At 37.9% G+C, this 17,550-nt stretch overlaps 1 protein-coding gene across 3 annotated transcripts in view; it reads right to left on the bottom strand.

Moving 5' to 3' along the window:
* The window catches only part of DTL (denticleless E3 ubiquitin protein ligase homolog), a 75,833-nt gene that overhangs the window by 55,356 nt on the left and 2,927 nt on the right, over positions 1–17,550 (bottom strand). For all 3 annotated transcript variants that reach the window (XR_009219850.1, XM_058539796.1, XM_058539797.1), the window contains exons 2-7: positions 15,412–15,537; positions 14,508–14,606; positions 13,400–13,461; positions 13,195–13,315; positions 1,790–1,855; positions 410–522 (exon numbers count right to left, since the gene is read on the bottom strand). Coding sequence is in view for 2 of the 3 variants with exons in the window: in XM_058539796.1 (XP_058395779.1) it covers positions 410–522; positions 1,790–1,855; positions 13,195–13,315; positions 13,400–13,461; positions 14,508–14,606; positions 15,412–15,537 (587 nt within the window). In the remaining variant the exon portion in view is untranslated. The remainder of the gene's footprint in view (positions 1–409; positions 523–1,789; positions 1,856–13,194; positions 13,316–13,399; positions 13,462–14,507; positions 14,607–15,411; positions 15,538–17,550) is intronic.

The raw sequence follows: 17,550 nt of genomic DNA, 5'->3' as shown, positions 1-17,550 counted from the left end.
TAACCCTGTCAGTTTCTACTCAGGCCTGCGTCTTGTTCAGGGTATGCAATTTTAAGCCCTGACGTAGCAAACTGTATCATAGTATTTAATATGCTTCTTCAAACTACCACCCCTTTCCTAATGAAATATATTATACTGTAGATGAGTGTATGCATGGAAATCTCTAGGGATGAGGCTCAGGAAGATGAATTTTTAACATGCTCCCCAAGTAACTCTATTGCACCCTAGAATTTGAGAACCACTACTGTAGGTATTAAGTATTAAGCAATAAACCACTAATATCAAGAAGAAATGAACAGTCTCATTCACCTAATCTATCGTTCCTGTTTTATGCCCAACAAATTCCCTAAAAAGAGATTCTATCCTACTGTTAAGATCTGCACACATGTACACAGCTATAAAACCTTACCACAGAAGGAGCAAGTCCTTTTGAATTCTGTTTCTTCTTAGGTTTTGAAGGGGTTTGCTTGTCTAAGGTATTGTGAGCTCCACTGATTTGATTCACTTGCCTATAAAATCCATCTGAAAGATTTTCCAAGGAAATTGATTTAGGTTTCAGAATTTTATTCCCATGCTGAATGTAACATCTGTACATAAGACCTCAAAATTAATTTATATTCTTTATTAGATTAATGAAATTAGAAGCCAGCAGAGCTAATGTACTACATCTCTTGTGGTGACATAATAATGTATGAAAAGGAAATAAGCACACAGATATTTATAGCAGCTTTATTCATAATTGTCAAAACTTGTAAGCAACCAAGATGTCCTTCAGTAGGTGAACATATGAATAAACTGTAGCATATCCAGACAATGGAATACTATTCAGTCTTAAAAAGAACTAAAGTTACCAAGACATGAAAAGACATGGAGGAACCTTAAATACATATTACTAAGGGAAAGAAGCCAATCTGAAAAGGCTACATACTGTATGATTTCAATTATATGACATTCTGGGAAAGGCAAAACCATGCAGTCAGTAAAAGATCAGTGGTTGCTAGGGGTTGGGGGGAGGGCAAGATAAACAGGCGGAGCACCGAGGACTTTCAGGCAGTGAAACTATTCTGTATGATACCATAATGGTAACTATATGTCATTACACATTTGTCAAAATCAACAGAATGTACAATACCAAGAATGAACCCTACTGCAAACTACAGACGGATGTTGGGTGATAATGACATCTCAGTGTAGGTTCATAAAATGTAACAAGTGTCCAACTCTGGTGTGGGATGTTGATAGTGGGCGAGGCTGTGTGAGGATAGGGGGTAAATCAGTACAGAGAGAACATTCTGTACTTTCTGCTCAATTTTGCTGTGAATCTAAAATTGCTCTAAAAAATAAATAAGTTTTTTTAAAAAAGAAGTATGCAGGGAGATGATCGTTGCTTTCTGCTTAATGGCATCATGGGGCAATGTGAGCATAATTATATTTAGTACAATTCTTTAAAGCTGAAAAAAAATTTAAATTAAAATAAAAGATCATTTACCAGTGAGCCTATGTATTAATAATTTCAATTCCATCAATAATTTAGGTAAACGGCATTAAAGTTCAGAAGACGCTATGAGGTAAATACAGATAATACTCACAATAATCATTAAGATTCTGAGAACTGGAACAGCGAGCAGAAATGGGGGATTATGAACATGTGCCCCCTGGTGGTAACTGGATAAAATCACTAACCCCTTCATTCAAAATAATTAAGTATTTATTACTTAATTGTGATATTTATTACTTAAATGTGAGATAAAGTCTCACATTTATCAAATTTACAGTGGAATTAGACTACCTTTTTTGTTGCACCTGGTGTCCCAGACCATAATATTGCCGTCTCTTCCACCTGTACAAAAGACAGCTGTGGGGAAAGGAACAGTTTATCAAGTAGTTAACAAAATCAGTCAATGACATATACATTTCAATTTAAGTTTCCTAGAATACCTGTTATATGCTAGGTACTACTGTAACTGGCACTGGAGATTAAAAATGAAAAACATATGGCTCAACAACAAATAAGAGAAAACAAAGCTATGAAGGAAAAAGATTAAAAAGAGCTCAAAATGCTTGTGTTAAACAAAAACTTTATAGAGAAAACCACATAAAATACTATAGTTATAGTAAAGTTATAGTAAGAATAACCAAAATATACTGAGTGTTTACTAAGTGCTAGACACTATCCTAAGTGCTTTATATAAATTATCTCAATCCTTGTTATCAACCCTATCAGGTGGGCATTATCATCCCTTTTTTACAGATGAGAAAACTAAGACACAGAGAAGATAAGTAACTTGTAAAGGTATTCTTGGCAGTATGAATCCAGAGCCTCTACTCCAAACCTCCAAGCTGTATTGCCTCAGTATAAAAATATGGACCAAATCCATATAAAACTTGTATGGATGGAAGGAGGGCAATGGGATTGTAGAAGGGAACATAGGGGAACTTTAATTTACCTGTAATGTTTTATTCCTTAAAATTAAACCAAAAAACCCTGCTTCCTGTATGGAAGAATGAGCACTTAACAAACCAATCCATCTGCATTAGCTATAAACTCTGGACAAGATAAAAAAATAACTACCTGAGAGCTCTATAGAGATTAAACAAAAACATGCAATTTTTGGAGGGAAGTCAACACCTGAAGCAAGCGATTGGCCTAGAGTAAGTAACTGTTTTTTTGTGGTTTTACTTTGAGGGCAGCCACAATTGCAGCATTAGTACCAGGCAGCTAAAATGCCAAGAGAAAAACCTACCATCTTTCAAGCCAGGGGAACTAGGACACAGAGACCTGGGAAAACAAGAGCTGCCAGAGGGAGGGGGGAACCCTGGAGAGAGCCAGAGAAAGAGAAAACCTAATTCTGTATTTAAACTTGATGTAAGTCTCTGGCTGACCCCTCAACCATATACAGTTATGCATTGCTTAATGACAGGGATACACTCTGAGAAATGCGCCATCAGGCTATTTCATCATTGTGCAAATATCATAGAGTGTACTTACAAAAACCTAGATGGTATGGCCTACTACACACCTAGGCTACATGGTACTAATCTTACGGGACCACCGTTGTATATGCGGTCTGTTGTTGACTGAAACGTCGTTAAGTGGTACATGACTGCATGCCACAGAAACCTAAATGCAGCTTATAAATGAGGCTTAAATTAAGAACTGAATTGAAATCTGACCCACTGCCCTCCTGCAGGTTTGACAGTCTGAATTTGAGTCTGAGTTAATTGCCTATTAAAACAAAAACATCAACTCTTTTCTGAGCAAATTACAGAATCCAGAGTCACAATGCCCAGAATTTAATCCTAAATTACTCGACATATAAAGAGCCAGGAAAACAAGTCATTCTCAAGGGAAAAGAAATCAATGGAGGCTAACCTCTAAACAACTCAGATGTTGATTTATCAGATAAGGTTGTAAAACAGATATAACTAAGTCAAGTGAAGTAAAGAAATAGACTCTTATAATCAAAAGACAGCGTGAGAAATCTCAGCAGAGAAACAAACAGAACTTATCAAAAACAAATGGAAATTTCAGAACCAAAAAACACAATTGCTGAAATGATAAAATTCACTGGATAGGCTTACGTGCAGAATGGAGAGAATAGAGGAAAAAGTCAGTGAACTTGAAAATAGATCAATAGAAATTGTTCACTTTGAAGAAGAGCAAAAAATAAGATGGAAAATTATGCTAAGTGAAAGAAGCCAGTCACAAAAGACCACATATTGTATAGTTCCATTTATACGAATGTGCAGAATAGGCAAATCTAGAGACAGAAACTAGTTTAGTGGTTGTGTAGGGCTAGGGGCAGATGGAAAGTACTGCTAATGGGTTCTGCTTACTTTTTGGGCTGATGAAAATGTTCTAAACTTAGATTGTGGTAACGGTTGCACAACTTTGTAAGTAAATTCAAAACCATTAAAATGTGCACTTCAAATGGTTGAATTTTATGGTATGTTAATTATATCTCAAATTTAAGAAAATTGAAAAAAAAATGAACAAAGCCTCAAGGATTTGTGGGACAATTTCAAAAAGTCTAAAATATGAATAATTGGAGTACCAGAAGGAGAGGGGAAAAAACTGGGCAGAAAAAATATTTCAAGAAATAATGGCAGAAAATTCCCCAAATTCAGTGTAACATATTTGTAAATTTACAAATTCAAAAAGGTCAGCAAGCCTCAAAGAGGATAACTTTGAAGGGAAGGATGCCTAGATACATCACAGTCAAACTGCTGAAAACCAAAGACAGAGAGAAAATCCTGAAAGCAGTCAGGAAAAACAACACATTACATCAGGGAAATGATTCAAATGAATACAGAGTTCTCAACAGAAGCCATGGAAGACAATGAAACAGCATCTTCAAGTAATGAAAGGAAAAAACTGTTAACTCAGAATTTTATATCCAACAAATATATCCATCAAAAATCAAGAGGATATAAAGACATTTTTAGATAAAAGAAAACAAAGGGGATTTATTACAACCAGACACAAACTATAAGAAATGTTAAGGGAGGTTCTTCAGGCTGAAGAGAAATGATATCAGAAAGCCAGGGGAAAGATGGTATTGCCAGGGGGAAATTGTGAGTTCAGTTTTGGATATGTTGAACTTGAAGTGCTTGCAGGAAAGGTTAAGGATGGAAATATAATCTGGTTCAATACACATGGAGTGAAAAACAAAACGAAATTGGAACAGATGAAACTGTCCAGGGAGAAGGTATAGACTGAAAGGAAAGGAAGTCCAAATACTAAATCCTGCAACTTGCCGACACTGCAAGTTAGGTGAAGAAGTGGAGTTCACAGAAGCAATTATGAAGGAATAAACAGAAAAACTGAGAACCAGAGGGAGTGGTACCTCAGATTCAAAGGAAGAAAAAAAATTATCATTTTTTTTTTTTTTTGCTGAGGAAGACCGGTTCTGAGCTAACATCTATTGCCAATCCTCCTCCTTTTTCTTTTTTGCCCCCAAAGCCCCAGTAGATAGTTGTATGTCATAGTTGCACATCCTTCTAGTTGCTGTTGTGGGACGCGGCCTCAGCACAGCCGGAGAAGTGGTGCATCGGTGCGCGCCTGGGATCGGAACCTGGGCCGCCAGTAGCGGAGCACATGCACTTAACCGCTAAGCCATGGGGCCGGCCCTTATGAATTTTTATAAATGGCCACAAGTGTCAAATGTTGCACAAGTAAAAGCAAGCCTGACTTCAGGAAGAGAGCTGGGAGTGGAAAAAAGATTGAACCAAATTGAAATGAGGAAATTTAGCCAGCTTTTGATTACTCTTAAGAAACTTAGAGGAGATAGAAAACAAGAAGGGATGATAGCCAAAGGAGAACACAAGGCTAAGATGTTTTTTAGGACAGGCCACAGACATGCTTGAGTCTTTCCTATGGAGAAAGAGCCAACAGAGAGAGAAAGATTGAAGCTATAGTAGCTGTGGGGATTAAGTGATGGTGTAACATCTTGGGGAGGATCAAGATGTTTCTTAACCTTAACAGCACATTGGAATCCCTTGAGTACCTTAAAAAAAAATAGATGCCTGGCCCACCTCCCAGAGATTCACATTTAATTGGTATTTTAAAAAATCTCCCCAGGTGACTAATCTGCAGTCAGGGTTAAGAACCAGTGGCCTAAGGAAAGAAGGATTGACCTTAAACTGGAGAACGAAGAATGAGAAAGAAAGTGCAAATCTGAAGATAAGTTTGTAGAAAACGAAATAGAAATTTACTTACAATCATTTTTAATTATCCACCAGAAGTTCTAGCACCCCTTTTTACACACAAAATACACATCTGTGTGTCACTTTTCCTGGTTTTCAGATGGTCGATATTTGGAAGGCAAATTCTACTAGTATGACTATGTCCTATTAGGATTATTGGTAATCTGGCCATGTAGGGCTGAAAGAACTAGATCAATGATCTTTTCTACCATGCTACCTACCAAAATAACCACTAAGCATTTATATAGTCCTCAGGGTTTTTTTTTCAATGTATTCACATCTTACCTCATTTTTATGCTTATAATACTTTTGTGAGTTAAATAGGTTTTTTTTTTTTATAATTTTATTTATTTATTTATTTTTCCCCCAAAGCCCCAGTAGATAGTTGTATGTCATAGTTGCACATCCTTCTAGTTGCCGTATGTGGGATGCCGCCTCAGCATGGCCGCACAAGCGGTGCATCGGTGCGCACCCGGGATCCAAACCTGGGCCGCCAGCAGCAGAGCGTGCGCACTTAACTGCTAAGCCAGGGGGCCGGCCCTAGAATAGGTATTAATCTCATTAAACTAGGAAATGAAGGTCCAGGGAGATAAAATGACTTTGCTCAAGAATTCAGAGGCAGAAACCAGAATAAAACACAGGGCTTCCATGTACAGTTGTAAAAGTGTGCCTTGAACAAGGGCATCTGGCTGAGGAAGTAGGGGCTAAAATCTAATCTACTTTACCAATCTATGTGGCTTTGGGAGCAGTGTCCAACCAGACTAATGGGCACCTGTGGACTATCGGAGCCATGAAAAAAGCCACCTGCCCCAATATCTAACTCAGTGCTTTTTTCTACTAGACCACACTGGCATAGCTTCAATGTACAAAGTTTTAAAAATTAAGCAAAGGGGCCAAAAGATACAGTGTTTCCCTTTTCTACTACCCTATAAATAAATCACCTTTAGTAGGGTAAATTTTCATAATCTTATTTTTTTATCTTATTTTTTTTTGTGAGGAGATCAGCCCTGTGCTAACATCTGCCAATCCTCCTCTTTTTTTTGCTGAGAAGACTGGCCCTGGGCTAACATCTGTGCCTATCTTCCTCCACTTTATATGGGACGCCGCCACAGCATGGCTTGCCAAGCAGTGTGTTGGTGCGCGCCCAGGATCTGAACCGGCGAACCCCGAGCCGCTGCAGCGGAGCGCGCGCACTTAACCGTTTGCGCCACCTGGCCGGCCCCCATAATCTTATTTTTATAAACTCAGAGTGAACTCTGACACAGGAGTGTAGTAAACTAGAACACAAGCATACCTAACTTTATACAACAGATGTGTTAATGAAGGTTCCAGTCTCAACAGCACCCATAGCAGATTAAAATTGAACTTTTTTGATTTTAGGTCTAAGGTGGTGGTATAGGAAAACCCTGAACTCACCTCCTCCCAGGGACATACTGAATTTACACCTAAATATAAGAGCAATTCTTTCTGAAGAAGAACTGAGGGCTGATCAGCTCCAACCATTCCCCCCAAGATGGCCCTGGCATGGCACACCCAGGGACCCCCGACCCATGCCTGCTCCAGTTCCAGCCATCCCACCAAGGCAACTTGAACGCAGGGCACCCCAGGACACCCTCAGCCCACACCTATTCCAGCTGTCCTGCCGAGGCAGCCCTGGTGTGTTGCAACCTGGGACCCCGTGGCCTGTGCCTGCACCAGCTCTAGCCATCTTGCCTGGACAGCTCTGGCACAGCACACCCTGGCCTTTGCCTGTTCCAAGTCCAGCTATTTTGCCAAGGCAGCCTGGATGCAGCATACCCTGGGACTTCCCTGGCCCACGTCCATTCCACCTACAGCTGGCCTGCCAAAGCTGCCTGGCACACACAGTCTACACAGGGGACGCTCCTACACGAGGCCACTCCTTCAAGACTGGGAGAGGTAGCTGTTTTGCCTAATTTATAGAAACAAACACGGAAGTAAAACAAAATGAAGAGACAAAGGAATATGTTCCAAACAAAAGAACAAGATAAAAATCTCCCCATAAAACCCTAATGAAAAGGAGATAAGTAACTTACCTGATAAAGACTTCAAAGTAACAGTCATAAAGATGCTCACTAAACTTGGGAGAAGAGTGGAGAAACACTGTGAGGACTTCAACAGACAGTTAACAAATATAAGAAAGAACCAATCAGAGTCGAAGAATATAATAACTGAAATGAAAAATACACTAGAAGGCATCAAAGCAGATTAGATGATACAGAAGAATGAATAAGTGATCTGGAAGATAAAATAGTGGAAATCACCCAATCAGAAAAGCAAAAAGGGGGCAGCCCAGACGGCCTAGTAGTTCAAGTGTGGCACACTCCATTTTGGCAGCCTGGGTTTGCTTCCCGGCCGTGGAACCACACCACTAGTTTGCTAATGGCCACACTATGGTGGCAGCTCACATTAAAAAAAAAAAAAAAATAAGAGGAAGATTGGCAACAGATATTAGCTCAGGGCCAAATCTTCCTCAGCAAAAAAAAAAAGAAAGAAAGAAAGAAAGAAAAGAAAAAGGAATTTTAAAAAATGAGGATAGTTGGGCCGGCCCTGTGGCTTGGTGGTTAAGTGCGCGCGCTGCGATGCTGGTGGCCCGGGTTCGGATCCCGGGTGCGCATCCAGGCACCACTTCTCCTGAGGCCGAGTCCCACATGCAGCAACTAGAAGGATGTGCAGCTACAACATACAACTATCCACTGGGGCTTTGGGGGGAAAAAATTAAATAAATAAAATCTTTAAAAAAAAAAAAAAATGAGGATAGTTTAAGGGCCCTCTGGGACAACATCAAGTGTACTAACATTCACATTATAGGGGTCCCAGAAGGAGAAGAGAGAAAGGGGCAGAATGCTTACCTGTATAAATAATGGCTGAAAACTTCCCTAACCTGGGGAGGGAAACAGACATCCAGCTCCAGGAAGCAAAGAGAGTCCCAAATAAGAAGAACCCAAAGAGACCCACACCAACACATATTATAATGAAACTGGCAAAAGTTAAAGATACAGAGAGAATCTTAAAGGCAGCAAGGGAAAAACAAGTCACATACAAAGGAACCCCCATAATACCACTAGCTGATTTTTCAGCAGAAACTGCAGGTCAGAAGGGCGTGGCATGATATATTTAAAGCGCTGAAAGGAAAAAAACTTACAACCAAGAATACTCTACCTGACAAGGTTATCATTCAGAATTGAGGGAGAGTGAAGGGTTTCCCAGACTAGCAAAAACAAAGGAAGTTCATCATCACTAAACCAGCCTTATAAGAAACGATAAAGTGTCTTCCACAAACAGAAAAGACAAACTGAAATAAGAAGATATATAAAAGAAAAATATCACACTGGTAAAGGCAAATATTTAGTAAAGGCAATGGATCAGCCGCTTAAATAGCTAGTATGAAGGTTAAAAGACAAAAGTAGTAAAATCAACTATAACTAAAATAAGTAGTTAACGGATACGTAAAATAAAAAGATGCAAAATATGGCATCAAAGACATAAAACACTGTGCGGGGAGTAAAAATGTAGTGCTTTTAGAATGCATACAAACTTAATTGACTATCAGCTTAAAACAGACTATTATACATATAGATCAATATATATGAACCTCATGGTAACCACAAACCAAAAACCTACACTAGATACTCAAAAAATAAAGAGAAAGGAACCCAAATGTAACACTATAGAAAACCATCAAACCACAAGGGAAGAGAACAAGACAAGAGAGGAACAGAACTATAAAAACAATCAGAAAACAACTAACAAAATGGCAATAAGTACATACCTATCAATAATTACTTTAAATGTAAACAAACTAAATGCTCCAATCAAAAGACAAAGGGTGGGGGCCGGCCGGCCCCGTGGTGTAGTGGTTAAGTTCGTGTGCTCTGCTTCTGGTGGCCCAGGGTTCACAGGTTTGGATCCCAGGTGTGGACCTACATATCGCTTATCAAGCCACTCTGTGGCAGGCGTCCCACATAAAGTAGAAGAAGATGGGCATGGATGTTAGCCCAGGGCCAATCTTCCTCAGCAAAAAAAGAGGAGGATTGGCAACAGGTGTTAGCTCAGGGCTAATCTTCCTCATCAAAAAAAAAAAGACAAAGGGTGGCTCAATGGATAAAAAGACAAGAACCATCTATATGCTGCCTACAGAAGACTCAATTCAGATGTAAAGACACACACAGACTGAAAATAAAGGGATGGAAAAAAATATTCCATACAAATAGAAACAAAAAGAAAGCTGAGGTAGCAATACTCACATCAGAAAAAATAGACTTTAAAACAAAGACTGTAACAAAAGACAAAGGAGGGCATTAACTAATGATAAAGGAGTCAATCCAAGAGGATACAGTCACGTATTGCTTAACGACAGCGATACGTTCTGAGAAAGGCATTGTTAGGCGATTGAGTCCTTGAGTGAACATTACAGAGTGTACTGAAGGGGAATAAAATTTGCACCCCAAAAATTGTATCTCTTTAACATAAGGATTATTTTAGGCTGATTATTTTTAAGAAACAAAAGACTCAAAGCTTTTGTTACCTTCCCCTTAACTGCCTAAAAGAATTCAGATAAAAACCTGTCTCAGGAAGCGAGCTATCACCTTAGCGTAACATGAACTAAGTGGTACACAAGTAGGAACCTTGTTGAGCTCCCCTCTGTTCTTCTGTTTCTGTGTGGCCAAACACTTGTTTTCTAAACGTTTACTCCTTTTCACCTACCTGTGAATTGCCTTTCTTCCCTTTGAAGTCCCTGACTCTCCCCACCCTCAACATCTTCTTTTGTCTTTAGCTGAGGATAGTATTTAAGGTGAGGGCTTCAGTCATTTTGGTGAGTTACTCGATCTTCCTGGTTTTCTCCCACATATACATCTTATTAAACTTTTGTTTGTTTTTCTCCTGTTAATCTGTCTCATGTCAATTTAATTCTTAGACCAGCTGGAAGAACCTAGAACGGTAGAGGAAAATTTCTTCCTTCCCTACAGTACTTACACAAGCCTAGATGGTCCAGTGTACTACACAGCTAGGCTATATGGTACTAATCTTATAGGATCACTGTTGTATAGGCAATCTATCATTGACTGAATTGTTGTTATGCAGTGCATGACTATATAACATTTGCAAATATTTATGCACCCAACATAGGAGCACCTAAATATATAAAGCAAATATTAACAGACATAAAGGGAGAAATTGACAGCAATACAATAATAGTAGGGGACTTGAACACCCCACTTACATCAACGGATAGATCATCCAGACAGAAAATCAATGAGGAAACATTAGGCTTAAAAAACACATTAGACCAGATGGACTTAATAGATATATACAGAACATTCCAACCCAAAACTGCAGAATACATTCTTTTCAAGTGCACACGGAACATTTCCCAAGATAGGTCTCATGTTAGGCCATGAAGCAAGTCTCAATAAATTTAGGAAGCCTGAAATCATATCAAGCATCTTTTCCAACCACAATGGTATGAAACTAGAAATCAATTACAAGCAGAAAACTGGAAAAAACACAAAGATGTGGAGACTAAACAACACGCTACTAAACAACCAATGGGTCAACGAAGAAATCAAAGAGGAAGTTAAAAAATACCTTGAGACAAATGAAAATAAAAACACAAATTTCCAAAAGCTATGGGACGCAGCAAAAGTAGTTCTAAGAGAGTTAAAAGCAATACAGGCCTACCTCAAGAAACAATTATACACCAACGACTTAGAAATTGGAACATATGTTCAGCATTATTTACAACAGCTAAGATATGGAAGCAACCTAAGTATCCATCAATAGATGAATGAATAAAGATGTGTTGTGTATATATATAATGGAATATTACTCAGACACAAAAAAGAATGAAATCTTGTCATTTGTGACAACATGGATGAACCTAGAGCATCTTATGCTAAGGAAAAGTGAAATTAAGTCAGACGGAGAAAGAGAAACACCATATGATTTCACTTATATGTGAAATCTAAAAAATAAAACAAATGAACAAACAAAACAAAACAGAAAGAGACTCATAGATACAGGAAACAAACTGGTGGTTACCAGAGCAGGGAGTGGTTCGGGGGGCAAGTGAAATAGGTGAAGGGACTTAAGAGGTACAAACTTGCAGTTATAAAATTAGTAAGTCTTGGGGATATAATGTATAGCATAGGGAATACAGTCAATAATATTGTAATAACTTTGTATGGTGACAGATGGTAACTAGACTTATCGTGGTGATTTCACAATGTATATAAATCTTTAATCACTGATGTACACCTGAAACTAATAGGATATAGTATGTCAATTATACGTCAAAGAAAAAAAACTGACCTTTCTTTAAGTCCAAACCAGCTCAACAACTGAGTTTAATATTCCTGAGTGCTCAGATGAATAAATGAAACTATTTCTTTTAAAAATAGAATATGTTTTAATGATAAAGGAGACAGTAATGTTTGTCTCTATTATTCTGAGACTAAAATCTCATTAATTCAGCCACTTTGAGATGAATGTTTGTTGGTCTATTTGTAAAAAAATATTTGGTGAGGAACAAATAGAGGAAGGAGAAAAGAAAACAAAAAACCAGAAATGAAGAGTTCATTCAGACACCTCTGCTAAGTTTCTCCTAGCTGCTGTAGTACTGTTCTGTATTATGACTACTCTCTAAATCTTCCTTCTCCACTACAATGGTAAAATAAATACAGAAAGATCAATTGTGAATAAATACTAGTTGGAAACATACTAAGAAATTGGGCCATTTAAAGTAATTACATGGTAAATTTTAGGTAGAGAATTGTGTCCAGTTTAGCAGGTCTCCCACCAGCCTCACATCTCATTTAAATTTTATAAGTAGAGTTAAAGTAACTATTTTACAAGTAGAGTTAATCAGTGTCCAGAACAGTGTTTTGACTTCAAAGGACACTCAAAGTTGAACAGAGGTATTGTGGCTGTTTAAAATTTTGACCTTATCTGCAAGATTATACAAAAAAAATTACCTGAAGATGCTTGACTTTCAGGGACAAGCTGGAGATAATGTCTATAAGAATGGGACTAAACCCAACTTAATTTCATTGAGGTTTTCAGTCATATTAGAATCTCAATTATTAGGCCAGCCCCGTGGCTTGGCGGTTGAGCATGCGCGCTCCGCTGCTGGCGGCCCGGGGTTCGGATCCCAGGTGCGCACCGATGCACCACTTGTCAGGCTATGCTGTGGCGGCGTCCCACAGAAAGTAGAGGAAGATGGGCATGGATGTTAGCCCAGGGCCAGTCTTCCTCAGCAAAAAAAAGAGGATTGGCATGGATGTTAGCTCAAGGCTGATCTTCCCCACCAAAAAAAAAAAAAAAAAAAAAAAGAATCTCAATCTTCTATGTAGGTAAAGTTGCAACTTTGACAAGGGAAAGGGTGGAAACAATTGCAGCTGCTTATTACCTCATTACCTCACCATAAAGGAGGATACGAAAGAGGAGATGAAAGGATAGGCGCAAACCTACCTTTCTCAAACTTAGAAAAGGCAACTGACTTGAGGCTGCATTGATGACCTTTGCACGTTCCAATGAGCTCACCAGCTTTTACATCCCAAAATTTGGCTGACTGATCACCTGCTGCTGTAACCTTTCAAAAATAAGGTATCACAGTTTAATAAAGCAACCCTTTACCAGTATTTACCCAGATCCCAATAAAATGAGAGTCACTTACAAGTTTAAGTTCACCAGGGACCCAGGCCAGGTCAAAGACAGCATTCCAGTGAGCCATCCATTCTAAACAAAGAAAACAGTGAATGTGAAATGTCTGAACTATGTTCTATGGTAGCCATATCAATAGCAGTTTAAATGCCTTGAAAGCTGTAGTGAAAAGATCAGTGGTCAGCACCCTAAGGTCCACTGGCCAAAGAGCATTTGTACACTCACAGACATTACACATTCCCTTCATTAGCACAAAGAACTACCATTTGATATCAAGTTCTTTTCTGTGAAATGACTAGTAACATATCCTCTAAAATGGAATCTTTCTAAACATTCTCTGGTTCAAAAATCTTCATCTCTGAATAGGGTCTAAAGTACTTTAGTTTGACATTCAAGGTTCTGCACACTTTGGTCTTTATCTCTGTCACAAGGCTTATCTATCACTGTTTTCCATGTCTTATTCCAACCAAACTGGATCATTCTCTATTTCCTTATTACATCCTATCTCTAGGCCTTTGTTAATGCTTTTCCTTCTGCCTGGAGTGCCCTATTCCATCTCCATTGGTCTAAATGCCACAGTCCAACTCAGATGTCCTATCCTTCATGAAAAATTTTCTTCTCCTTCGTTACTACATGAGAGCTTTCTCTTTGACACTTGTGGTGCTTTCTTTGTACTTTTTTTTACATCACTTACAGTCTTGTTTTATTTTAGTTATTTCAACACTTGACTTACTAGTTCCAAATTACCAGCTTCTTAAGGTCAGTAGAATTTTGTCTTATGAATGGAAGATGCTTGGTCAATATAAATATTTTAAAACAATGTTTCCCCCAACCACATTAAGTATAAAAGATTTAACTTTTTAAAAGAAGAACTGTTTTTAATCCTAAAATGTATTTTTCTTAACTTTCAGTAAAGGCATTGCCATAGTTAACCATTATTGACAAAGAAAGAATTGTCAACATTATTGACACCAGAAAGATAGTCCACCACTTATTTCTGGCCTGGTCCCTAAACAGACTTAATCAGAAGGAAATAAAATTGGGAATGCATTCAAATAATTTATTTGAGGCTTTATGAATTAAAAATAATGTTAAAACAAAAATTTTTGATCTAGACTTACCTTTGACACACTTCTTTCTACTGGTTTGTGATTCTGTGTTATATAATCTAACGAAGCCTTCTTCATTGGCAACTGCTAGTATATGCTCCATATTGGGAGCTAAATCAGAGATAAAGAATAAAATATAGAGAGAGTAACACAAAAATTTTAAAGCTGAGTATAAAGCTATATAAATAATATATTATAGATTAATTGAAAGCTACAAGGCAAACACATAGAATCTGTTTGAAAAGAGGCAAGATGATTCTACCCAAATACTATCTGATACGGTAGAGAGAGGTAATCTGAACTAAAGATTGCTTAAAATTTGCCATAATATCTAATTCAGTGAATGACTTAAAACCACCAAAATTATCTTCAGATAATCTCTTACTTAGAGAAGGGTTGAATCAAGGGTGGTACTTAAACAAAACAAGAGTGGTACTGGCCAATGACAAATAAAGGTATATGATACAGGCCACCAGCAGGCTGAGTCTATTAGTTTTAAATTCCCTTTTCACAACCTTTTACTTTTCCTGTCTTAAACCATTAACAGCGGGGACAAGTACTTCTATTTCTGCTCATATGTTCCCCAATGCATTACAGAAAGAGATAGATTCAATCAGGCCAAAAGGGGTATCCATTGGGCAAAACAGTTTACATGATGGCTGAACCTTTACAACCCTTTCCCTATAACAGTTAAAAGAAAAATGGTGCTATACTAGTCCTATGCTTTAGAAATATATAATTATGCACAGAGATTAAGAAAAGTCTACTTTATAAATCCAGAGAGGACAGTTATTAGAAAAACTCTACCATCTATCTAACTTACTTTTTCTCGAAAGGGACACCTCAGTATATTTTTCCTCTAAGTGTGAAATAGCTCATTTCTGACCAAGCCTGGCTAAGATAGTAATTCTCTTACCAGAAGAGAAGGTGCATCCAAAAGGAGGAACTGGGACTCCTGTTTCTCCATAAGAAGTGTGCTCATCATTATTGTTGCACTGATAACCAGTTAGAAGGGACTGCAGAGGGTATTGTGAAGACCATCCTAAAACAGACACAATTCCTTATAGAAGTCCAATATATCGTCACATTTCAGTACTTTTAATAAATGCAGAGGTAAATATTTGTTTTAAAAAGCTGTATATACTTCATATAGATCCACTCACTATTCATGGTCCTCTGGAATAGTTTCTGGTATTTTCCTAAGGAAGAAATGAAAGAGTACTCCCAACTTATGGTGAGGTATAGGTTTGGGCTTACCATCTTAAACGAAGACTTTCACTAGTACATTTAAGATTGCAAGAAACAAGTGGACTTTGCACATTTAAAAAATTATACCCCTTCTCTCACATTTTGGTCACAACCACAAAGACTACCACAACCATTAAAAGTGCCATTCTCTTCAATTAACATCTTCTGTTTTTAGAGTTTCTAAATCAACATTACTGCAAACTCTTTAAGTTACTAGCAACATCATACATAATCCAATGGGCAAGGAGTTAAAGGAAATACTGTATGTCAATGTGCCTAGTATAGCCACTAACATATTCACAATACTAATTTCACTTCCTCTCTTCTTTCCATTGCTAAAATTCTAGGATTCTAAAATGTCAACAGCAACCAGTCATAGTATCTTAAAGTACATTAGAGCAATTTTAAAGTAAAGCGTTATGTACCTACCCCAAGAGTACAATCAGTTAGCCCTGGCTAGTAGTAGCGTAAGGTCAGGGAAGTCTCTAGAGGAAGTGAAATCAAACTAAGTCTTGAAAGATCAATAGTTTTCATTGAATATATGAGAGAGGAAGACATTCAGGGTGGAGGGAAAGTTTACTCTGCTTGGGCCAGAGACCTAATGTGCACTATGGTCCTAAACAGTAAACCATCTTCAAAGATTTGTTTTATCATTTTGATATGTGGGTTAACACATTTTAAATATGTAAGAGAAACATTCATTCAATAAATAATTACTGAGAACCAAATGTTTACTAAGCATCAGAGGAAACAATGAAGTTACAATCTATTGAGACCTGTCTAAATAACTAAAACACTCTTTCACATTTTAGGGTACTTTCAATTCTCACTTTTCATTAAAAATACTTTGGAGAAGACATCTTAGCCTGACAGAATCTCAGATAAATCTAGTTTTGGATGTTTATAGAGATAACTTGAAGGAATCAGTACAAAGGAGGCAAAGAAATTCAATTCAGATTTAGTAATTATTCCTCGGGGTATTACCTCTAGGTCAGATATCACTGTAAACAAGCCACTAAAGACCATTAAAAGAATACAATTAGTTATGTTGTAGAGTTCACAAACATCCATCTACAGAACGATTTGAAAAACAAAGTCTCTGTTTTAAAGTTAACGACTGCAACACAGGAATTCAAAGGGACTGAATCTTGAACAATTTAGGTGGAACTGAAGATCACATGCTCAGGATACCTAATTCTTTACAATTAAACAGTGACCCCCTCATTTCTGCCTCATTGCCTACAGACTAACATCCCACCACCAACAAATGGCCTAATGTGGCTTAGTAATGAGTTCCTAACTACCCCTCCATTTCTGCACTGCCCACAACACACACTTCATGGACCAGCCCCTTAAGCTACTTTTGGATCCTTATTGTGCTATGCTCTTTCCACCAAGAACCTGTAATGCTTTCCCCCTACAATACTCTTTTGGAAAAGCCTATTCTTTCCTCATTGTACAGATTAAGCCCCTGGGGTTACATGCAGATTTTTCAGGGAGTATCCGAAGGCAAGCGAGTTCTCAAAGAATCAATTTCTGGATACTCAACTTCCATATATATGCATTTCTAAAATTGATCTGTGGCTGAGGCTCTCTTTTCCCCTTTCTCTTCATCACTGCCTTTCTTCCAGTTTTCAAAAGAAAGGCATTTCCATACCCCAATCTTACACCTTGCATTCACCCAAGGTATGAAAACTTCTGAGACCCCAACTAAGAGATAACTGGATAATTCCTTTAATAAAGGGATTATAAACACCCAATTTCATCTCTTTAAAAGATATACTTCCAATAAAATTTTACTTTGCTT

This window comes from Diceros bicornis, chromosome 4, assembly GCF_020826845.1.
Source record: "Diceros bicornis minor isolate mBicDic1 chromosome 4, mDicBic1.mat.cur, whole genome shotgun sequence".
NCBI lineage: Eukaryota > Metazoa > Chordata > Mammalia > Perissodactyla > Rhinocerotidae > Diceros > Diceros bicornis.
Note: the sequence above shows the minus strand (reverse complement) of the source record. Positions and strands in the feature narration are given on the sequence as shown.